General features: G+C 50.6%; 9 protein-coding genes and 1 non-coding gene across 10 annotated transcripts; 5 read left to right on the top strand and 5 right to left on the bottom strand.

Annotated features, from left to right (window-relative positions):
* Positions 1-1,319: 1,319 nt before the first annotated feature.
* Positions 1,320-1,859, bottom strand: QC764_100110 (uncharacterized protein; the record flags this gene model as incomplete). Its single annotated transcript, XM_062941224.1, has 1 exon — positions 1,320-1,859. The coding sequence occupies one exon, from the start codon at positions 1,857-1,859 to the stop codon at positions 1,320-1,322; it is 540 nt and encodes a 179-aa protein (XP_062804141.1).
* A 3,692-nt stretch (positions 1,860-5,551) lies between these two features.
* On the bottom strand, positions 5,552-7,255 carry SLX4_2 (5'-flap endonuclease; the record flags this gene model as incomplete). The annotated part of the gene is made up of 2 exons (XM_062941226.1): positions 5,552-6,616; positions 6,673-7,255. The coding sequence occupies 2 exons, from the start codon at positions 7,253-7,255 to the stop codon at positions 5,946-5,948; spliced, it is 1,254 nt and encodes a 417-aa protein (XP_062804140.1). The 3' UTR covers positions 5,552-5,945.
* A 333-nt stretch (positions 7,256-7,588) lies between these two features.
* SLX4_1 (5'-flap endonuclease) lies at positions 7,589-10,516 on the bottom strand (the record flags this gene model as incomplete). Its single annotated transcript, XM_062941225.1, has 1 exon — positions 7,589-10,516. One exon carries the CDS (start codon positions 10,514-10,516, stop codon positions 7,589-7,591), a length of 2,928 nt encoding a protein of 975 aa, XP_062804139.1.
* RPS21 (40S ribosomal protein S21) lies at positions 10,373-11,406 on the top strand (the record flags this gene model as incomplete). Its single annotated transcript, XM_062941227.1, has 2 exons — positions 10,373-11,063; positions 11,175-11,406. The coding sequence occupies exons 1-2, from the start codon at positions 10,816-10,818 to the stop codon at positions 11,404-11,406; spliced, it is 480 nt and encodes a 159-aa protein (XP_062804138.1). The 5' UTR covers positions 10,373-10,815.
* Positions 11,407-12,007: 601 nt separating this feature from the next.
* Positions 12,008-14,264, top strand: PHR1,CRY-2 (Deoxyribodipyrimidine photolyase; the record flags this gene model as incomplete). Its single annotated transcript, XM_062941228.1, has 2 exons — positions 12,008-13,665; positions 13,718-14,264. 2 exons carry the CDS (start codon positions 12,008-12,010, stop codon positions 14,262-14,264), a joined length of 2,205 nt encoding a protein of 734 aa, XP_062804137.1.
* Positions 14,265-14,596: 332 nt separating this feature from the next.
* Positions 14,597-15,868, top strand: QC764_0001100 (uncharacterized protein; the record flags this gene model as incomplete). Its single annotated transcript, XM_062939693.1, has 2 exons — positions 14,597-14,731; positions 14,782-15,868. 2 exons carry the CDS (start codon positions 14,597-14,599, stop codon positions 15,394-15,396), a joined length of 750 nt encoding a protein of 249 aa, XP_062804136.1. The 3' UTR covers positions 15,397-15,868.
* Positions 15,869-16,674: 806 nt separating this feature from the next.
* QC764_100145 (uncharacterized protein) lies at positions 16,675-18,015 on the top strand (the record flags this gene model as incomplete). The annotated part of the gene is made up of 4 exons (XM_062941229.1): positions 16,675-17,191; positions 17,280-17,599; positions 17,673-17,785; positions 17,866-18,015. Exons 3-4 carry the CDS (start codon positions 17,732-17,734, stop codon positions 18,013-18,015), a joined length of 204 nt encoding a protein of 67 aa, XP_062804135.1. The 5' UTR covers positions 16,675-17,191; positions 17,280-17,599; positions 17,673-17,731.
* Positions 18,016-18,234: 219 nt separating this feature from the next.
* QC764_100150 (uncharacterized protein) lies at positions 18,235-20,213 on the bottom strand. Its single transcript, XM_062941230.1, has 6 exons — positions 20,189-20,213; positions 19,297-20,135; positions 19,016-19,223; positions 18,850-18,959; positions 18,674-18,786; positions 18,235-18,612 (listed from the first exon to the last, which is right to left on the bottom strand). Exons 2-6 carry the CDS (start codon positions 19,799-19,801, stop codon positions 18,463-18,465), a joined length of 1,086 nt encoding a protein of 361 aa, XP_062804134.1. The 5' UTR covers positions 19,802-20,135; positions 20,189-20,213; the 3' UTR covers positions 18,235-18,462.
* QC764_100160 (uncharacterized protein) lies at positions 20,008-21,654 on the top strand. The gene is made up of 2 exons (XM_062941231.1): positions 20,008-21,273; positions 21,329-21,654. Exons 1-2 carry the CDS (start codon positions 20,682-20,684, stop codon positions 21,475-21,477), a joined length of 741 nt encoding a protein of 246 aa, XP_062804133.1. The 5' UTR covers positions 20,008-20,681; the 3' UTR covers positions 21,478-21,654.
* QC764_0001080 lies at positions 20,106-20,177 on the bottom strand. The gene has a single exon. It is a non-coding gene; the product is annotated as a tRNA-Thr (tRNA).
* Positions 21,655-22,155: the final 501 nt, after the last annotated feature.

Genomic DNA, 22,155 nt, shown 5'->3' with positions numbered 1-22,155 from the left:
TGCAGGGCGGAGAGAAGGCATTTGGCCCAGACGACCCATTAATACTTGATCCTATTAATAATCTAGGTAATCTCTATCGAGATTAGGGCCGGGTTTAAGAAGCAGAGACTTTATATCGGCGTGCGCTACAGGGATATGAAAAGGCAATAGCAGAGACTATCACTGCTAGTATTGATTCTCTCGAGAATATGGAAGATTGTGCAAAGTTTCAAGTTCAATAGGGCAAAACCCATAAAGCAAGATCTTTATATATACGGTGCCAGGAAGGGTTGAAGGCTGTGCTTGGCATTGAGTATAGCCGGTACAAGGCTGTGACTCGAGAAACTGAGTTGTTGAGTGAAGATGGTGGACGATAGCGGCCGGGCAGGTTTGCTATTCTTAGTGTGCAGGGTGATTTCCATATTGATTTCCGGGCGGGAAGGAGGAAGGTCTTTGAGCTTCGCAAAAAGAATTCGGAATTGTCTAGCGATCTTGATATTATCAATGCTATGCCCACATCGCTCCCATCGGCCACCTCCATCGCCCCCAACGGTTCCTTGCAGTCTCACGAGCAATACGAGCTTGGCCTTAAAAACTCACCATGTGAGTTGCATATTGCGGAATTATCTACACTGGCTAGTTCTGTTGAATTATCAGGGTAGTCAGGGCGGTAATTTCAGGGTATCATAAGACCGGCAGAAGAGGGTTATTGGGGTTATCAGGGGTTCGGCGTAGCCCGACCAAACTTTGAACGGAACATCGAACATCTGCAGCTTAATGAATACATTACCCGCCCTGAAACTTCTCAAGCTCCAATTGTAAGCGCTTCAACCTGCGATACTATGGATCCGTGGTTGTTGATCTTTTCAACAGGAGAAAACAGGTGACTGGTGTCATGGCTGGCCCCATTTGCCAGGTGAGACCCTGAAAATTCAAGCTCGATTTACCGAAGTACCTATATTCTCTACAGCCCGTTTTATTTTCGATTTGTATTTTCTGTCGGCGCTTATATGCTTCATGTTCATTGGAAGACTTAGGGGTGTGAATGCAGAAATGAAGAAGAAATCTTCCTCAGATTTTGGCAGTAATTCTTCCTAAGAAACAGCATTGGATTTCTCTCGAAATGAGAGTCTATTTGTTGTTTAACGCCCACAAGTCGGGCGGCCGGGGCCCACGGCAAGAGAAATGCACACCCGGGCAAGATGAGCATATGAAAGTAATGAACGAAAGTAATGAACGAAAGGAAGGAGGCACATCGCCAACCCGCCATACCAAGCATCAACCCGCTCCGCCTCTTGGAATCCTGACAGGAGTCTCAAGATCTGCCGTCATCCGAACATCTACTGCACGATCTTGAAAGCCTCGAAACTCTCCGGGATGTCCGCCGCCGACGCGCCAGCTTTGGCAATCTCATTGAGCTCCACGGTGTCCAGCTTGGCCTCGACAATAGCCGTGTAGTTGTATTGCGTCCCATCAGCCAGGTACATCACATTCGGCTGCACGCACTCTGTCTCCGTCTCCTCCTTCTCCTCCACCGTCGCGCCGCGAATCATCTTCCTGTTGTTGAACCCGTACCCCAGCCCGCCAAAGGGCCCGTTGCCCAGGCAGACGTAGGTGCGGCCGCGGCTGTCCTCCTGCTGGCGAATGGTGCCGCACCTGGGGGGGGCGTGCCCGCGCGCCTGGATGTTCCACTGGGGCGGGATGGCTCTGAAGCTGCCGCTGTTAAAAAAGGTTCCCGCGTTAACGCTGCAGCACGAGTCGGGGTTCCAGTTGTAGCAGATGTAGCCGCCTCCTGAAGTTGAGCAGCCGCCTGCGAACTCAAGGTGCAGGTCGATGGCGGCGGCGGAGGTGGCGAGAAGGGAGAGGGCAAGGAACTTCATATTGGCGATTGAGGAGGATGTAAAAGATTGCTCTGAGAAGGCTTTTGAATTGCTAGATGTGGAATCTGGAGCTTTCCTCGGTGATGCTTGAGCTGGTTGGAGAAGTGAAGAGTTCAACAGCTCTAGGACACAGAGGGGAGCCAGCCCTTTTATGCCTTTCCGGCCGGACGTCTCTCATCATCTATTGTGAGGCAGTATCCACAGTTGCTGCCATGGGAGCTCAGGCCAACCTGAGCTAGTTTCTTCTCTCTCGCCGTGGAGGTAGTTGATTTCTTCCTCAATACACCAACAACCGTGTTCCAACATCATTATCACCAATGTCTCCTTCCTCATTCGGCGGATGCCTAGCCTGCCGGCTGATGCCTCGGATTTGTTTTCTCGGACCCAGGCGCCGGCTGTTCCCCGTTCCAATATTTGACCGGCAGAAACAAGGCATATTATTGTCAGAGGGCGGCGGAATGTGGAGCGAGCCGGTTGACGCCTCGGACTTGTTGTCTTGGACCAAACCGGCCGTTGCACTACACCGAACACCGAACCACGATGTCACTCTATGAGGCATCACCGCTAGTCATTGTGTCATCAAGTAGTGATGTCCCTCGCTCGCCTCAACCAACTCACCCCTGAAAGGTGACCACCCTGACTGTGATTGGGCTCTGTTCACGACGACCGCTCCCTGACCGAAACACCTCAGGCTACGACTGCCTGCATATTGAATGGGGATCACTGTGCTATCTCGGCGCTGGCGAAGCCTCGGTACTGTTCGACGAGTCCGAAGAAGAAGGCGTGGTCTGGATTCGTCTATCGCGACAGCCAAACCTGGCCTAGTACACAGTGTCAATTAAAGGATGTTCGAGTCTTTTATAATGGGCATTGATGGTGCTGAACTAACCGGAAACGTGCAAAGGCAGGGCAATTAATGTAAAGTTTGGTGAAGATCAAGACTATCGAATTTGTCAGCGCTACTACTCTCTACGTGATCCCCAAACCATACGTGCCGACGATGTCATGGAATTTGAGCTGTCTTCTGAGACGTGCATGAGCCGCACAACGTACTACAATTACAATCCCCCGCCATGATTGGTACTGGTGTTGAGACCAAACCCCCACCCAGGTCAGCCTCTTCAACAGCTGAGATTCCGACCCACGGGGTGATTAGCCCGGTGAGTACTACCTAAATTGTCAATTTGTGTTTTCACATGGGGAGTACAACTAATATGTGATCAAGCTGTTCGTCATTTGGTACGTAACTTGGAATCTCGTGACTCTGACAAGGTCTTGCGGAATAACGTTGAGTCCCGGATGATATTGGTGATGAAAAAGGACAATCGGTCTCATTGAACATCGCTGTGGTGGTGACAACAGTCAGATACAAACATATTTACAAGCCCACGGTACTCAAACCCCACTCTGTAGTTTCACAGCTGAAATGATAACTCCATCCTTTACCTAGTTGACAATCTGGTGTTGGCTCAACTGCACCCGTTGACATCATGAACCATTGCAGCTACTATTACAACCCCCGCAACTGGCAATTGCCTTCCAAAGCGGGAGCCTACAGGAGCCAAGTGCCACATTAGGGTCCAGCTATTACATTAAATAAAACTCTAATATTTTCGAATACATAGTATTAAGGCCCTCCCTTAGCCAAAAAATTACTAGCCTTCAATTAACTGGTAAGCCCTGAGAAAATATTAAAAGGTCGTTTTTTTACTAGGCTATTAATAAATAAATAGATTAATAAGAAAAATTAAAGCATTATAAAATTAATAAAATAGAATTTAAACCCGTTTATTTACACGCAAATCTAAATTTTTAAAAAAATATTAACGATTTTTTAATTAAATTATTGACTACAGTCATTACAATAATCATTAATGTTTTTATTTTTAATTAATATATAAGCTATAGAAATATAACCCCTAACTCTATATAAGTAATAGTCAAGTATTATATTAGCCCATATCAGGGCCCAGATACCGTAATAAACAAAACTCCAATATTTTCGATTTGTAGGATCCCGCTATAGTTATTAACTTCCCCCACCGTGCCCTGAATTCCATCTTTGTGGTGACTACACTCCAGGTCCCGTTCAACCTGGGTAGGAACGTCAGACTTGACTGTTTGATGGGGCTCTGAAGGGCCGTCGATGGCCTTCGAACAAGCCGTCTAACAGAACCAGTTTGTGCAGACAACATATTCCTCGCAAAAAACCCGACAATAAAGCGCTCTTGTGTTGTGGAGGGCAGATATGATATCACCTTGCTCGATGTCGTTGTAGTGGTTGAATACCCAAGAGAGCGCCTTTACGGAGGCCCCTGTTTGTCTCACCAGCCAGGGGCCCCCCTCCACGGTTGCTCCATGATTATCAACCTTTAACTTCCCAACACAACCCACTACCTAGGTTAGCTTCCAGAATTTGTAAATACTACAATAGATAACATTTCATCTCTCATATTAAACAATGTACCCGAGGTGTCTTGCAGGCAATGCTCTAAGCACCGACACAACGATTTCCACCGCCCGCACAGCCTCCACAACCTCCACAGCCTCCTTCAGGCTGGTATGGAACCTCACGGTTGTGGCAGTTACATTCTGCTAGGTCAAGCTTTACTGGCAGCAAAAAGCTTGAGTTTCTGATCAACCGTTAAACCGCCGTCAGCTCGGCCTTCGGCAAGACCCCGTCGGGTTGTAAACGAGCTGCCTCACAGAACCAGCTATTGCAGAGAACATATTTCTCGCCAAAATGGCGCTTGTACAGCTGTTTTGTCTGCTCGAAACCAGAAGAAAGGGCCTTGTGCTCGAGGTCGTTATTATGGTTAATAAAATGTCCGTGGGTGACATTTCTTGAGAATTGGAAGTATTGTGCGGGGGAGAGTTAGTGTGTATGCCAGACCAGGTCTATGTCCAGGGTAGGCACGCCTACTGGCGAAGAAAGCTACTGGATCGTATGATCGCACGCCGAAGAATTAAGTATAAATAGGGGCTATAAATCCATCCAAATCGTATTATTATTCGGGCGAACTTAGACTAAAGGTTCACAGCAGCTACTAAGTCGTACGTAGTAGGTTAGTAAGTAGGTAAGTCGTGATTCCTTGCCGAAATCTCAAGTATTTCCACTGATAAAAGCTGGGAAACGTCGGTCTGAGACGTGCCTAGAAGTGCAATATCCCGCACTTGTGACTCTAAGATAGAGAATTTTGCCGGATCAGTATCGATGGCTTTGTGCTGAATAAGACCACTTTGTTAATCGTTGTCCTGGAGTTATTTTGTATGTTGGAATAAAACCAGCATGTTACCTATAAGCAGTTTCCACTGTAGACCGCGCCCCGCTGAGACGGACTACTGTGCACCAGTCTCTATAAACATACGGATTTAATATGAAGGAATGCCACATCATTAGCATGTCTATGTTATCAGAGGCAGAACCATTAGCATATCCACGATAAAATCATATATGCAGAAGCTTACTAACTCACCGAGCGGTGGCAGCGAGGTTTGTATCGCAGTATCGCTCACGGAGAAAACCCAACGATAAAACCGGGCGGTTGTAAAACGAAGTAATCCCGCAATGCTTCTTGGTCTGTCTGGTTCGATTGCGCCCATTATCGCACCCTGTCCCTCAAGGCCACGAAAGACTCGAGAAGCCTCAGATGGGTATCACAGGAGGCAACAGTGGGGGGGTCCATTGGAACTGAGAATGCTTGGAAGATTGAATGGTGCTTGGCCGGTTAAATACCTAACGTGTGCACTAGCTTACAGGACAACCTGAAAAGAAACACTATGGGGTAAATGTGTTTGCTGGATGAAGATAAGAGAGACGACAGGAATGCGGTTCAAGTTTCTTGGTGGTCCAAATTTGTTATATGATGGAGAATTTAAAAGCTTTCAGAAGCTCAAAGACAAGCAAACTCAAAGTGTTCAAGCTCAAGGCACTGCTTGCCTTACATAACAAGGAAAGAGGACGTCGATGGACACCCACTTGAAACCTAGAACGTCCACTCTTATTCTCCATCCAAAATCCGGCATCAGAGCACCACGGATGCCTTTCAAACGAACAGGCGGTTACAGACAGTAACTACCTCAACCTCATATCCTCGCCCCCTTCCTCTCCTTCTCCTCCCACAGCCTCCCCACCTCCCTCCTGTCAACAATCTTGATCCCCCTCGGGCCACTCTTCCTCTCAAATTCAACAACCACCACCCTCTCCGCATCCCCTCCCCTCATGTTCCCCTTTTGAGCCCTGAGCTCAGGACCAGGCGACTCCAAACTCAACACGGTCTCGTCCCTGTACAGCTGCCCCGGCGCAAACATCACACTAGGCGAGATAACCTTGTCTTTCCAGCCAATCAGATGGGTATTCAACACCTTGGGCTTGAGCTTTCCATCAAACGAGTCGTACTCCCCGCTTGAAGTCGGCACCTTTTCCAGAAATTGCCTCACCCCCTTCCGCTGCGTGGCATAATCCGTATTGGAGTTGTTCAAAAAGGGGGAGAGGAGATTCAAGAGGTAGAATTGCGGTGGGTAAAGCATAATCTCCCCGCTTTGGGCCTTGGACAGCCAGGTGAGGGGGTACTCCCACTCCGCAGAGGTGTGCTCCTTTTCCTGCTCGCCTTCTGGGGTAGGGGTGTGGATCTTGCTGGGCTTTTCAGAGAACGAGTTGGCGGAGGATACTGGGAGGAAGTAGAGGTACATTTGGGTTGTGAAGCGCTTTTTGGCTGGGGGTGGGGTGATCCATCTGGTGAAGGGGATGAGGGAGTCTATCTGTGTTAAAAGTCCGTTGACGAGAAAAGGGGCGAGGAGCACAAAAACAAACCTGTGTCCGCCACACCACCATGGTTCTTGATCCAACCCCCAAAGGTGATCTGTCTGTTGTAGACATCCTTTCGTCCCTTGTCCCTCACTTCATCACTGACTTCAACATGGCTTTTACTCAACAAAATACCCGTCTCTTCAAAAGTCTCACGGATGGCAGCATTTCGATAGACGATATTGTCCAGGTGCTCATCCTTGGCCGTCACCCCATCATGAAACTCATCCACGTTGCCACCAGGAAATACATGCGCGGACGCAAAAGAAGAGGCCGTCTTCACTCTCTTCAACAGCAATACTTTGTTGGTGGGCGAGATGACCAGGATGCTGGCACTGGGACTGGGCGCAGGCCACTTGGTCGACGACGGTGCAGCTGACTTGGTGTACAGTTTGGGGTCCATTGTTTTTGCTTTTTCAAAAAGGGGCCCTTGGTCCTGATTTCTTGACGTTGTGACGAAACTTCTCTTGCTGGCGTTGAGCACCGAGTGGACGGTTGTGAGTGAGAGTGAGCGCGTCGCGTCAGAAAGCCGGAATGAGTGAGCAAAACCAGAACTCTTGGATAGGACGACAAAATGCAAAGAGCTCATGTTTAATAGAAACCAAAATAGAAAAGACTCCAAATTGGGGAAAAGAACCGTCCAGGTCCCCCCTCACTCACGCTATCCTCATCGTCAAACGGTTTCCGGTCACTGTGATGAGGGGATCTTCTGAAACTTGGCGCTATCAACCTCGGTTTGCTTCGGCCCCGCTTATTTCCGGCCCATTCCCGCTGACACACTCAACAGCATCACAGGCAGACTGTCACTCAGAATTGAAGGCATAAATCCATTGTTTCCAGTCATCACTCATATCCATACTCGTGTATAGTACACATGGTACAGTGAAACAGTGCAAACACTCCAAAAACCACGACTCGGTCCTCACAACCTCTTCCTCTCCAGCCCTCGCAAGCTGACCCGCCATAGACAACAAACACTCTTGCTTTCACACCACTGCTTGACATCCGCTGGTGAGACCTCCCCATCATATCCCGCCTTGTCCAGCTGTCCTGCATTGAGCCACAATGCCAAATCCTCAAGAATAATCGGATCATACATCAAGATCTTCTCATACCAGGAGGGGTCAGTGGGGTCTTTGGATGAAGGTGCTGATGTGATAGCTTTTGTAATGTATGCAAACACAGAGACTTGCTCTGTGGTTGGACTGGCAATGAGAGACATTTCTGCATCTTCATTGATGGACAGATCTACCCGGGGAGAAGAAAACATGTCTTCATCTGCTGGTCGAGCACGTCTTGCAGCTGAAGGCGGGGACGAGAGTATGGGATCATCTAGGTCAGAGTCGGCATCCGAGTCGGGAATCTCAATCACTCCATCCTTGCCTTGTGGTTTACTTCGATGTGGCGTTGTTGCAGGTGATCTACTACGCCTTGGAGAGGTAGCTCGTCTTGCAGGAGATTTTTCACGGGGCTTGGTTCTTTTCGGGGAGCTTGCCGTCTCTTTGCGTGGCCTTCCCTGTGGAGATGCGAGACCGGCAGATGTCTTCCTCTGCATATCATAATCTTGAAGACGGGCGATGAGGTCTGGCTTATTCCCTGACTGCTTGAGGCTACGCTCCTGTAACAGCTTCTTCAGCTCCGGGACCTTCAGACTACTGTAATCAGCTGATGGTGCTGCCGTGCCCGAATTCTTCCTTGGTCGACCTCGTGGACTGATCGCCGCAGCAGCCGTGCTCGGTTTGGAGGCAGCTTGGGAGGTGGTGGTGGATATGGTCCGCACACTGGTAGCCGCGCCTCCTGTGGCTGACTGGACCCTGCTTGCCCAACACTGGTCAAGAAGCGCAATCATGGCTGAACGTTTCTTTACAGGTTTGAACCCAAACTTGAAGATATCTCGTGCTAGCTGGGCATCGGTGAAGAGTTCATACTTTGGTCTGGATGGAGCCATAGGCCCGGATTGCAAGAGAATATACGGGTCGGCGGTGGGTTTACTGGATGGGGATGCTGGTTGTAGATTTGGAGTGATGGGCGAATGCGCGAGCTGTGGGCTGCTCGACTGTGTCAACAAGAATTCGTGATGCTCTTGGTTGGATGGTGGAAGGTCAAGGTCAATATAGTCATCCCAATCTGCGTCATTCGGCTCGGGAATTTGTTCGACTACGGCGTTGGCGATATGGAACTTTGGCGGAGCATGCGCTTCTGACCCGGTCTCTGCAGATGAATCGGTGGTGTCAAATATACTATTGCCAGTATGTCTTTGTTCATCCGCCCCCGGTGTTGGTGGTGATGCTTCCCTCATGGGCTCTGGGGCCTTGGTCGGCGGTGGTGGCAAAGACTGCTCCGTCATCTGCACAGAGTCATCCAACGATTCCTCGTCATTGGCACGAGATTGCGAATGAGCGGGAGGTGATTCGGTCAAATCCAATATCTCCATGTCCAGAAGAGCGCCGTCCTCATCTCGCGCGCTAGCCCCCCAGAGAAGACGCGCAGGTTTCCTGCGAACCGCAAGATCGCTTGTCACCGGGCTGGGAATTGCAAAGGGGTCATCTGTCGTGTCGTTTGACAACTTCATCGCCTCGTGAAGCGCACGCAGCAAATCGGGGTCATCCTCTATCGCAAGTTGACTTGAAGTTCCAAACACGAAATCCTGTTGGGCCACTTGTCTCAAGGCACTCTCTGGGGACAACAAGATGGGCTTTTTGGGCTCAGGCTTCTTCTTAGATGGTCTTGGCTTTGCAGGTTTCTTCCCAAGCTTCCCTTTACTTCTCAACGCTGTGTTCGATGACCCAGTTTGCGCATCTGACGTGTCGAGGTAGCCGAGGAGCGAATCTTGCTTAGACGGCTCTTCCTGGTTTCTGTAGGCTGCAGTAGCCAGCTCCGTAATCGTGCGTGGCTTCTTCTTGACAGCCTTTGACTTGACTGGGGATTCTGCAAGGGCTTTGCCATTCGCATTGATGTTGGAGATGCTCGCGGCAGCCGTCTGCACCATCTCGATGAGCTTTCTCTTGCCCAACACATCCAGTGAACTTGTCCCTGAACCAGGGCCAACTGATTGCACATCATCAGACGTCCGACCGAACTTATCATGAAGAGCCTTGAAGACATTGGCTTCTGGCGATTCCACTGACCATGTTGGTCTTTCCATCGGTGAATCAGCCACAGGTATTAATTGTCGGGGTAGGCTTTCGCGTGGCGGGGTCCAATCGAATCTCCTTTGCAGAGCTGGCTCCAGAATCACCGGTTCGTCCTCTTCTACTGGTACCACAGCATCTGTTAAGTTTGTCGTTGGAGGTTTCGATGTTGAGGATTCCTTTGCAAAATGCCTGCTGACTGTCTCCATTTTCTTTTTAGTGACCTTCTCCTTGGTGGCTGACTTGGTCACCTTGCCTTTAGCAATTGTTGTTTGTGTTGTTTCCTGAACCGACTTTGGTTGTTTCGCCCTCTTCTTCGAGACCGAGACATCAACCCCCGAGGATTTCAAAAGAATTACACTGTCATCCGCCACTAGAAGCGGAGAGTCTTTCTTTGTCCTTGTTTTCGTGGGCGCTCGGGGTTTGGACTTTGGTTTCGACTTGTCGAGCGCAGTATCTTTCAGAGCTGGCATTGGAATCCCAACCTCTGGGCCTGAGACATCCTCTGCGTCTGGATGTTGGGCTGCCCGCCACATCGTCGCAGCGCTCGTAAACGTTGTTGACGCATCACCGGGGATCGTAGCAGCATTCCTGCCGCTGCGGAGTGTCGTCGGTTTAGTCGTCGGGACAAGGTCGCAAAGTGAGGGAAATTCGGGAGAAGAAGATATGACGACCAGACACTCGTCGCGCGCCATGCCTCTGGGTGGAGAAGAGAACATCATCAAGCCCCGTGGCAGGATGCGCCCGGTGCGTGGAAGGGTGCGACGGGAGATGTTGAAGGTCGACAGGATGGCAACAAGAGTCGGAAAAAAGAAGATAAAGTGCAGTTTCTGACAGTATTCATTTGGGATGAGCGATATGCATCATCATAAAGGCTCGAGAAGCATCACACCGTTTGCAATGGCACCACACAAGCAACACAAGAGTTGCTGGTTTGCCCTTGTTTGGATTCTCAGCGGGGCACCTCAGCCAAGCCTGTCACATCGCGAAGACCGCGCGGCGTCACCTGACTGGGCACATGAGGGCCCAACCTGCGGTCCACTTCCTTTTTGAGAGCTGTGGTGGGGTCGATTCTGGTCTGTGCACACAAGCCCACAGACCCCGGCACCCACCAAATCACTCCAAAACTGATCGAAATTCAAGACTCTTGAAATTTTGCCAGTCCTGCCCTCTCCGACACCGCAAAGCAAACCCAAACCCGTCTTTTCGCAGCACTCATCACCAAGTCGCAGCCATGGAGAACGACAAGGGAGAGATCGTCGATCTGTAAGCGCTCGCCCTCTTTTCTCGCAAAACCCGACGACCACGAGACGGACGGCGACGAGGGATGGATCGGTTGTGGTGGGTTGTGTGCTGACTTTGGAATCTCTACTCCAGTTACGTCCCCCGCAAGTGCTCTGCGACGGGCCGCATTATCAAGGCCAAGGACCACGGTTCTTGCCAGATCACCATCGCCAAGGTCGACGAGAACGGCCGGGCCATCCAGGGCGAGAACATCATTTATGCTCTCTCCGGTTTCGTTCGCGCCATGGGCGAGAGCGACGATGCTCTGAACAGACTTGCTCAGCGTGACGGTCTTCTCAAGAACGTCTGGTCTGCCCAGAGATAAATTACGAATCCTGGTTGTTGGGAGGAGATGATGGTACGTCGGACGACTGGGCTGTGGAGCATCAATCGCGGCGGGCGGAAATGCTGACGGATTCTTTCTGGCAGATGTGCGTTTTTTAAAAACTTTCCGGACGCCTTTTTCAACGAACGATTTGGACGACGGGCAGCGGGATGACGGCTGGGTTTGGGAATCATGCGTTTTCTTTTTTTCGCAGAGATACAGCTTTGCCGGTAACTCTCGACGGCGTCAACGGACATTATCTACTCGGAACAAATACACTGGCATCGTGATCACTTATTCTTGCCCCGCTCGGAAAGCCCCCTATTCCTCGCTTCGATTTTTGCGTGACTGCCCCCCCGGCCAGCAAAAGCTCACCAAATCCATACTCGATATTTGGGGAGTCTGGGGCTACCTCGATAGCTCCCATGCCGTAGATCAATCAAGAGGCCTCGAAAAAGCCGTGACGGAGAAGTTGCTCGTTATGGTACAGATACGGGTCTTACATTTTACCTTGACTCGTCCAGTGTGCATGGTGTCTGGATGAATGTTAACCTACCTATTTCCATCAATTGGCATTTGGCTCAGGGGCCAGTCTTAGCAGATGGCCCCAAAATTCCCGCCATCAAGGTGTCCCTGCGGTCAGTGCCGCGCTAACAAAGGAAGCTGGAAACGGACCGGATCGGGGTGCGATGTCAGAGACACCATGACGTCCACCACGATCGGGCGGCTGGGTGTCCGATTGGCGATCGCCGCAATCTTGACGTGCCGCTGCACAAAACAAACGGGCCACCGCTGTAAGCAAGTGTTTGCAGTGTCCCTTCTTTCCTCTTTCACAAAAAGTCCCATGTTTCTCCTACTTCGTGCTTGTAGACTCTCGCAAGGTATTGCATCTCTGTCCACTCTCCACCTACACTCCCACTACTGTCGGCCAGCTCTCAACTTCACCATCATGCCGGCTAGTAGATATCCCAAACGAAAGCCCTCCGCCAACGGTGCGCCAAGCACTAATGGCACGTTGAATGGTACCAAGGGGTTCATCAAGCCCGAACCTGACCAACCGCCTCCAGAGAAGAAGCGCAAGACCGTCCTCGCCGAACCCCCTTCCGAACCATCTCTGTCGTCAGACCCCTTGCGAGAGCCGCACCCCTTCCACCAAGATGCCGAAAAACATGGCATCGTCCTCCGGAATTACTACCCTCACGAAATGTCCACTGCGCGTGCCAGGGCATACAACAACAATGAGTTGCCCCGACCTATCGAGCTGCTAAAGGCTGCACAGGCAGATACAGCTGAACACAGAGCCAACACGCCAGTTGCAGGGGCAGTGGTGCACTGGTTCAAGATGGACTTGAGAACAACAGACAACACGGCTCTGTTTTGTGCCAGTCAAAAGGCTCAGGCTGCTGGCGTGCCACTCATTGCGCTGTACATCCTCAGTCCGCAAGACTTTGAGGCACACTTGACTGCTCCTGTGAGGGTGGACTTTATGCTGCGGACACTGGAAATCTTGAAGAAGGACCTTGCGGCGCTGGATATCCCTCTCTGGGTCGAGACTGTGAAGAAGAGAAAGGAGATACCAAGCAGGATTGTGGAGCTGATGAGCGAATGGGGAGCTAGTCACTTATTTGCCAACATGGAGTACGAAGTGGACGAGCTGAGAAGGGACGCCAGGATGGCGAGATTGCTGGCAAAAAGGGGGCTTGTCATGGATGTGTTGCATGATACCTGTATTGTGCCGCCGGGGAGGCTGACAAGTGGAAGCGGTGCGCAATATGCAGTGTACACACCCTGGTTCAGGACTTGGGTTCGACACGTTCACGAGAATCTAGACTTGTTGGAGCTGGTTGAATCCCCAACAAAGAATCCCGAGTCCACGAGACAAAAGCTTGCTCATATCTTCGAGTGTCCAATACCCTCAGCACCAGAAAACAAGACCTTGAGCAAGGAGGATCGGGAACGATTTCGGGCTTTATGGCCGGCTGGGGAGCACGAGGCAATGAAACGGTTGTCCAAGTTTGCAGACCAAGCCATTGGGAAGTACCAACAAAACCGAAACATCCCTTCCAACCCCGGCACCTCCAGCCTTTCTGTTCACTTTGCCAGTGGCACACTCAGCGCGAGGACAGCTGTTCGGACAGCCCGTGGTCGTAACAATACGAAAAAACTCGACGGAGGGAACGAGGGGATCCAGACTTGGATCAGCGAGGTTGCGTGGAGGGACTTTTACAAGCATGTGCTAGTCCAATGGCCGTATATCTGGTGAGTCGCTTTCTGTTAGTGATCTAGTTCTCTTCTGACAAGCCATACGCAGCATGAACAAGCCCTTCAAACCAGAGTACGCCAACATTGAGTGGTCCTACAACATGGAGCACTTTGACGCTTGGAAAGAAGGACGTACCGGATTTCCCATCGTCGACGCCGCCATGCGCCAGCTCCGTTTTATGGGTTGGGTGCACAACCGCTGCCGGATGATTGTTGCTTCCTTTCTGTGCAAGGACCTGCTTCTTGACTGGAGGATGGGGGAGAAGTACTTTATGGAGCATCTTGTCGACGGCGATTTTGCGAGCAATAACGGAGGATGGGGGTTTTCGGCATCAGTGGGCGTGGACCCGCAGCCATACTTCCGCATCTTCAACCCGCTGCTACAGAGTGAGAAGTTTGACCCTGATGGAGAGTACATTCGCAAGTGGGTTCCAGAGCTGAAGGAGGTCAAGGGCAAGGCAATCCACGACCCATATGGGCGAGGGGCTGCCGCCTTGGCTATCAAGGCAGGGTATCCGAAGCACATTGTTGAGCATAAAGGTGCAAGAGAAAGGACATTGGCTGCATACAAGAAGGGAATAGACAGCGGTCTTTGAGGCAACATTTTTAACCACCACAGAAATTCATTTTCATCTAGGCCAGCCAATACCCCGAAGTTCTTGCCTCGCAAAGGGATGACGTGTTAAGCCATATTATCCTGCCTGACATCTTCCGCAGCAGGAAGGAGCCAAGCCACCTCCCACCTTGTCACGCGTGCCTTTTAAAAGTCTACTGAACGGCAAGGTTTCACGCGTCTCTTTCACTCTCAGCATTGCGTTCCGACCTCGACCTCTCGACCTCTCCAGAACCATCTTCAGTCTCTTGTGGCCCCTCAGATCGCCCAGCTCATCATCCTCCTTCCGGACGGCAATTGCCTAGCCACGTCAACATGTCGTTCGTTAAGGAAGAAGGGGGCCACATCAAGGGCGAGCCCGGTGGAAAGTTTGACATGTCGAAGATTCCAATGGCTCCCCCCAAGGCCACATCCAAAGCCTTGATGAAGCCCAAAGACGAGGGCAAACCGGTGAGCACCCCGGCTTCTCTGAAGCTACGCCCTGCTGACTGTAAGAACAGAACTTCTTCGCACTGCCCGAGTACAAACCTCCGGCCGACCGTGGTCGTCGCAAGGGTCGCTATCGAGGTGGAAACCACATCACCCATTCTGTCGGCAATTTTCGCATAAAGACAGTGTACAACCGTGACCGTGATGAAGTCAAAATGTCTGTCTCAAGCATCAATGCATTCACTCCATCTGCCTTGAGAAGGGCGCGCGCAGAAGCAGACTGGGCTTCGGTCGAGCGAACTATTTTCGAGAAATTACGTCGAGCCCATTTCAACATTCAGCCAGTTCCTGATGACTTTGGCAAGCTCGGCGTGTGTATGAGCCATTCTTTGATTTTCCATGCTCCCATTGGTTTTGGGTCAACGGACGACAGCAATTTGGTTCTCATCAACAGGGACGTGTCTTTCAGAGTCTGCCCTATGAACAATTTACCCCAGCCTACGCCGATGCAGTATCAGGTCAACGATTTCAAGCGCGGTTCTGCCCCAGTCATGAAGACCGAGCCGTCTTCTGCTGCGTCTTCCACAAGCAGCGCTGCTTCACAGGAACTTAAATCGATCTTCTCTCACCAGGGGCCCGTTCCTGCGTTTTCCCTTTTCGGCTCGACCCTCCTGGGCGCCCGCTAGTTCCCTCAAAAGGTCGAGTCAACTACTCCAAATTCGTCCATCTTCGCCTCGAGATCCTCTAGCGACAGCTCTAGCTCCGAGGCAACTACATCTCGGCCTTTTAATTGAGCCCTGCACGAACCTGAAATGGGAGTTGTCTCGGGGTTTGAGTGGCCAAGCGGCGGAGCAAACAGGCACGTCTGCAGCCGCGTGCATATGGGCATTGGCTTTGATAGTGGTTAGAAACTCTGGCATCAGTGAAGGAGATATTGTTAGCAATGTGGTTCTGGTGCTGGCCAGCGGGGAGATGGACTGGAATTGCCAATACCTGGATGTGAACTTTATGCTGGGTGAAGATCTTAATGTCGTCTACTTGTCACTCGCGGGTGGTCTTGGTTGCAGGAAAGTCAATACAGATTAATGGAATTTGCATTGGTTCATCCTGAAGATTATCAGAGCATATATTTCAAATCAGCACGATGGTGTCATTCATATTGTTTCCAGCTCAAAGGTTGCTTGAAGTAGTCTCCCACAACGAGCCAAATGTCTGATCTGCGATTCTATCATCACCCTCTCTGTTCATCCCTGAGTTCATACCAGCTTGTGCATTTTCACAGATGATACCTTCCCGTTGTATACTCTTGCCAACCAGTGTTTGGAGGTCGTAGTACAATCTCGGCTCCGAATTGTGAGGAAGTCCTCCTCGGTCCAGGGGGCATTGGCGCAAGTAGGTCGGTGACGAAGGTTAGTGTGTGGAGATATGTACCACCTGGCCTACCTTATGGGTAGGATGTCCTTTTGGTTCCATATAATGGGGGTCAACAATCCATGGATATTTGTCTGTGGTCATCGGGACAGAGATGATGAACTACTTTCTATTGGGGAAAGTTTTCTGGCCCTATCACTTCTTCATTTGTGTTCGTCTTCGGCTAGCTAGACACTGAGAAAACAGGTTGCTCGAGGACGGAGGCTTGGACACTATCGTTCATCTTGTGTATGGTAGGAAGTCTAGGCCGGGCGGGTCAGAACTTCTTGGTTGTTTCTCATGTGATTCTGCCTGTATATGAACCTTGTCATCTCATCTGGGATTCTGCCTGATGAGGAGGTGCTTGTTTTTGGCAAATCTTGCGCTCCTTCCTTTCGATTCAGGAGCTTTACTTTGCAATTTATTCTTTCCATCTCATCTGTTGTCGCCAGCGGAGTTATGGGGCGGTAAACAAAGAATAGGAGAGATAAATATTCTTCCCGTCGCCAGACCAAATTTCCTCCTCACTTCCACTTCCCGACTCCTCTTTTCCCCAAACGGCTGCCACTTTGGCGCAGCTTTCAACGACTCTCACTGCTTGGCTTTGGTCCATATTCCACCGCCGCCAGGACCCCATCATGGCGATCATCGACGTCCTCGGTATTTCCGTCACCGTTGAAATCAACGGTGAGACAGCCACGGAGTACAACCCGATCCCTCCCGCCGAAGCTGATGGGCGACCATGAACATGACGGGACCCCTCACGTTGTCAAGTATATTGAGGCCAAGTCTGGCGCCAGCTTCGCCTTTCGACTCAACAGCTTGGGTTGTCGCATCACTGGGGACAAGAACCGTACGTACGAATGGTCTACAAGCTATGTCAAAGCGTATCTTCTTGTAGATGGCACAAGATTGAAGGTCCACGGAGGAGCGTTTGGTACAACGATCACTATCAGTCCTGACCTCCTACGTCTGTGCTGACAAACACGCCGCGGGGAATGTTAATCAATATGCTGTGGCATAAAGGACTCAACCGTCATCTGTCGTTTACATTTGGCAATCTTGACGTGGGTGAGTAAATAAAAACCAAAGTAACCCGTAAACAGGCACATGACGGATGCTGCATAAATGCTAACAGCATCGTAATCGAAGCGGAAAGCTCCGACACGACTACAAAAGGAACCAAAAAGACCAAGAAATATGGGACCTTTATTGTCGAACTCTTCAACCACATTGGAACAATTGAGTCACGAGAAAAGAATCGGTTTGAGGGGCCAACTGGTATTTCCTCACTGCCATCAGAAACCATCCCGCAATAAGCCGCAACCAAAGCGCTTGATGGCAAAGCCTTGAATTGTCGGGCCACCTTTCAACCTGTACCATCCCGGCTAAGGACTAGCATAACATTACGCGACGGCGCGATGGTGGACCCCTGGGAGTGACCTTTTGCACGATACGAGTTTCGCTATCGTCTCAAGAGTAGGTAGTATTTCTCAGCTGATACCGAAGCCGGTGCTGGTGTCTGCAAATATGATGCTGATTCAATAGACAGACGGCCTCATCAAAGAAGGTATCATTCCTGAGCCCTTCCTCGAAGAACAAGTTGCTCAGATGAGTGACGAGAAGAGGAAGGAGGCGCTGCTCAAGGCTTTGAAGCGCGAAAAGGTAAACTACCATCAGAACACATAGCCACACGGATATCATATCATCATGTCAGACGCTAACCCTGCTGTTTGAACCCCTAGGAACAAGAGGAGGAGATCGAGACTCTTCGCGACATCAAGACAATCAAGCGAGAGAGGGACGAGAGTGACGACGATTCCAAGAATGACCCATGCCACTGCCAGACGAACCAACACAAGAGAACAGGCGAGTGTTCTGCACAAAGATTCTGAAATCAGAAGGTGATAGCGAGGATGAAGACACGCTTGTTGACCTCACCGGCGACACAGAGTAATGGGGCCAGGAGGCAATGGTGACCTTTTAACACAGAGATTATGGGAGTAACCAGGATTAGGTCATCTCTTTGCTCTCATTGTTGATTTACCTAGTCAACACACCAGAGGACCGATGCCACCATACGTTGAGTCGGTTGCGATAGTAGACAGCCCCAAAATCAAATCACAAAGTATTACATTAAGAATATTCTACATGCACCCATGTTGCAGCTGTCCATGCTAGTCATGACCGAAGATATTACCATCCCAAGCGCAAAGACATGGTTTTCCCGAAGCCCCCAAACGCCTTTTGTAGGTGTATCCGTCCATTATAATGCACCCATGGAAAAGACACACTGAAAATACAGACCCAAAACACCCAACAGATTTCCCTCGCCGAGCTCATCAGTCCTCGGTGAGATCAATCTCCATCTGGCCATGGGATAATCTCCGAGTTTTGTACCGAGTCTCGAAGGCAGGATCTGGGGCCCAATCGTCCACTTCCATTCTGTCAGCTTCGCGCTTGAGCCTCGCAGGCTTCGTGTCCGGTCCAAACTATTCTGTTGTCAGCTTTACGCCTGATCAGTGTCAAATTTGAGCGCATTCGAATTCGCACCTTTTGCTTCTCCAGAAGCTCTGCCAACTTCCGTCGAACCTCTGTTTCACTCATCTCCTTGATATCGCCGGAGACAGTTGGCCGCGGAATAATGCCTTCTTTGATGAGACCCTCTGAAAAAACATCTGGTAAGCAACGGGCTAGTTGCAGACTCGGGCTCTTTGTTTTGCACTAACCTTTCGAACGATAACGGAACTCAAAAACCGCAAAGGGGCGTTTTTTCGGATCATGATAGTTGTCTGTTGGATACAACCCAGGATGATCAGCCCGAGGGCGAACGACGGAGCTAGAAACAGCTGTAAGTCATTCGGGTTCAGTTGTCATGGCAGAAATGTGACAAACCTCGTGACGCAGTCAACAGCCCTGCCCTTGAGGGATTTTTCGGCCATGGTCACTGTCGTTTCATTTTCGGGGCCGGAACCACTGATTATTTGCGGCTTATAGCCTTCAGATACGTCCATGTGATACAAATGGACTTTAAGAACCCCGGTCTCTTTCGCCCGAGCGGTCTGCTTTTTGACTTGATCGGTCGTGAACTGGTCCGACTCGACTGCCATCATTATCACCTAGTGAGTATCTTCCCATAACGTCTGAACCCCCACCCCCACGGAAAGCCAACCTACCAACATTGAGAGCTGAAAAACAAAAATATCGATTGATGTAGCTACCCCCGCGAGTTCGTGACACCGTCGAACCCACTGTCCGCTCTACGAGGCTGAGACCGAGTTTCTCGACACGATCATTAAATGTTAAATGGGTCATGCCTGTCTCGCGGCCGTCATTGACGACAGTGAAGCCAACATGATCGGATACGTAGTGAAATCGTCGAGGCTGAATGCTGACTCGATAATGATAAAAGGCCCCAGGTTTGGCTTCAATGTACTTGACGACGTACGGAAGGTCGGGGGTGGCGTGGTGATCAAACTCTTCACGTTGCATCTCAATCTGCATAGAATCCGCGTCGGGGTCGTCATATTCTTTCGTGGGTCTGTCTGCCACCTCCACTGTCACGGTGAGACCAGGAATGGATGGGAGAATAGCCATGGCGTCCAGATTCTCGGTGCTGCGTGGTTGATGAGATGGGATGTCGTCGCAACTTGATGCAAACAGGCAGCAGAAGAAATGCATTTTCCACTTAAGCTTTAGCGCGCCCCTGAACGGGTGGCTGTCGCGCAGTCACGTGCCTACGTGTCTGCCGCTTGGAGAACTGAGGCTGAAAGGAGCAGCAGCACGGACCCTGATGATCCCCTTCAATCCCCTTCCATTGCTCTTGCCTTTTTGTCACTCGGGCATTTCGCCCAATGGCTTATCAAGTTTGCAGCACCAATGCTGCCATTTCCCCATCCTATCTTTTACATAAACACTGACATCCCAGTCCAACACCTTCAGAAGCCCATCATCCGCCAACATCACCAACAACAACCAATCATCAGCCCGCATGGCTCAGTGGTAGAGCGTGTCACTAGTAATGACAAGGTCGTCAGTTCAATTCTGGCTGTGGGCATCTAGACTTGCTTTTTGGAACTCCATTTTTGACGACTCCATCTTCATGTTGTGTGTGGTGGAGTCTGTGGTTCAGAAGGTTACATCTTTGTGCGGCTCTAGCTACTGTCGGATTAGGGTTGAGCGAATGGCCTAAATAGAGGTCAAGACTACCTGCGCCGTGTTCTTACTTTCCCTACACCGTGCACGATGCAGGTAACCTCCGATTGGGCTCGGGGCCAAACTGGATGGCTCCGAGTGCACTCGGTAGGTCACCTCAGAATTCGCAACGGACTCCGGTGCCAGGTGTAACGGTCTCTGTTAGTCTCCGACAGCGGTACGTCCGTAGCACGACAGGTTCATTCGCCGCGCGGTGAGCTCGGTCCGGCCAGCAACGGAGGGAATTGAGTCCAGGATGGTATAAGTAAGCCCCCAATCCACACCTTTCTTTTGCTCGAGTATCTTGATCAACACACAGTCACTCAATCATTTCACCAACGACATCAACGCTTCCATCAAGACTAAGATGTCCCCCAAAACCCTCCGCATCGGCGTCCTCCTCGAGCTAGTCCAGCTCTCCGACATCATGGGCATCGATCTCTTCGGCAACCTCTCGGCCAGCTACTTGAACCAGGTCCTTCCTCTCGACCCCAAGTTTGGCGTCTTTACCCCTCACGCAATGAACATTGAGTTCTTTTACATCGCCTCCTCCCTCGAACCGGCAACCACCACGCCCCCCAACGCCTCCCTGCCAAACTCCATCGGCGGGTTCAGATTCTTGCCCAATGTGACCTATGATGACTGTCCGAGGGACCTTGACATCATTCTCATTGGCGGCCCGCTGCCCACCCATAGACCTGAAGCAGCGGACAGGTTCATGAAGGAGGCCTGGGGCAAGACGAGGGTGTGGATGACGACTTGCATTGGGAGCTTGTGGCTGGCTTCGACTGGGTTGTTGGAGGGGAAGAAGGTGACGACCAACAAGGAGTTTTTGCCAGTGGCGCGAGCGGGATTTCCCGGCACCGAGTGGGTTTACCAGAGGTGGGTGGTGGATGAGAAGCCTTATGAGGGGGGGGATGGTAAGGGGGAGCTCTGGACAGCGGGAGGGGCGGGGGCTGGTAAGTTTCCAAACTCAGTGCTGAACTGATAGCGGTGGCTAACCTTTGTGGATAGGTATTGATATGATTGCGAGGTATTGTCTGGACAACTTTGACAAGGAGTTTGTCAATATTATGGCGCTTGAGGGGTTGGAGTTTAATCCTGGAGGGCAGGCTGGCCAGTTTTACCCCGTTAAAGAAGGTGAGAGGAGGGTTATTGTGTGAGAGTTGGTCGTAAGAGTTATCTTTAGATTAAGGTTTTGCCATATAAACAAGATTCTGTCTCTTTGTGCTGAGCAGAGGTGAAAGCAGCTGGCAGTACAAAATAAAAGGGCGGCAAATGCAAGAGAGCATAGGCAGATACATATACGTAGGCTAGCGAGTAATACCTTATCTCTGTTGGCTGTGGTTTTCTTTTCTTGCAGAGCTTTGAACAATCATTGATAGGTTACGCTTGTCGAGTCCTCTTTGAATCATGCTCAGTACCTCTCCTTCAAGGCCAATGCGATGAATACGGGAACATAATAATGTAAGAAAACCTGTATATCTGGACATAATAATACAAGGGCCCTACCTACTATTGATGAAGTTCCCATCTGTGCGCCATCTCTTTTGCAGTTCCAGTTTAATATCATATCATCCTCGCTACCAGGCGGCAATCAAAACATATTGAAAAGTGCCTGCCGGCTATTGCCCCTCCAATGGCTACAATCGCGGAGGCCAATTACGAAGCCACCAACCAACAGTTCCCAGTTGTGGTTACCGGGGCAAGTCTTTCTTCTGTTGATTTATCCGGCCGGTCGGCCAGATACAAGACCCGGAGTGTGTCTGGTTTGAGAATGCCTCCTTTGATTACACAGAGCAATGCATCTTCATTCAGTGCTCTTTCTTTGGTCCCCACAT

The sequence above is a fragment of the Podospora pseudoanserina genome, chromosome 1, assembly GCF_035222485.1.
Source record: "Podospora pseudoanserina strain CBS 124.78 chromosome 1, whole genome shotgun sequence".
Classification (NCBI taxonomy): domain Eukaryota; kingdom Fungi; phylum Ascomycota; class Sordariomycetes; order Sordariales; family Podosporaceae; genus Podospora; species Podospora pseudoanserina.
This window is presented reverse-complemented; position numbering and strand designations above follow the sequence as displayed.

Excerpts from the sequence above, each read along its gene's own strand:
- QC764_100160 (XM_062941231.1), top strand. The coding sequence starts at position 20,682 with ATGTCCCCCAAAACCCTCCGCATCGGCGTCCTCCTCGAGCTAGTCCAG. Across the intron at positions 21,274-21,328 it reads AGCGGGAGGGGCGGGGGCTG|GTATTGATATGATTGCGAGG; the intron begins GTAAGTTTCCAA and ends CTTTGTGGATAG.
- QC764_100150 (XM_062941230.1), bottom strand. The coding sequence starts at position 19,801 with ATGCATTTCTTCTGCTGCCTGTTTGCATCAAGTTGCGACGACATCCCA. Across the intron at positions 19,224-19,296 it reads TTTTTCAGCTCTCAATGTTG|TCGAGTCGGACCAGTTCACG; the intron begins GTAGGTTGGCTT and ends TAATGATGGCAG. Across the intron at positions 18,613-18,673 it reads AGCTTCTGGAGAAGCAAAAG|TTTGGACCGGACACGAAGCC; the intron begins GTGCGAATTCGA and ends ACAACAGAATAG.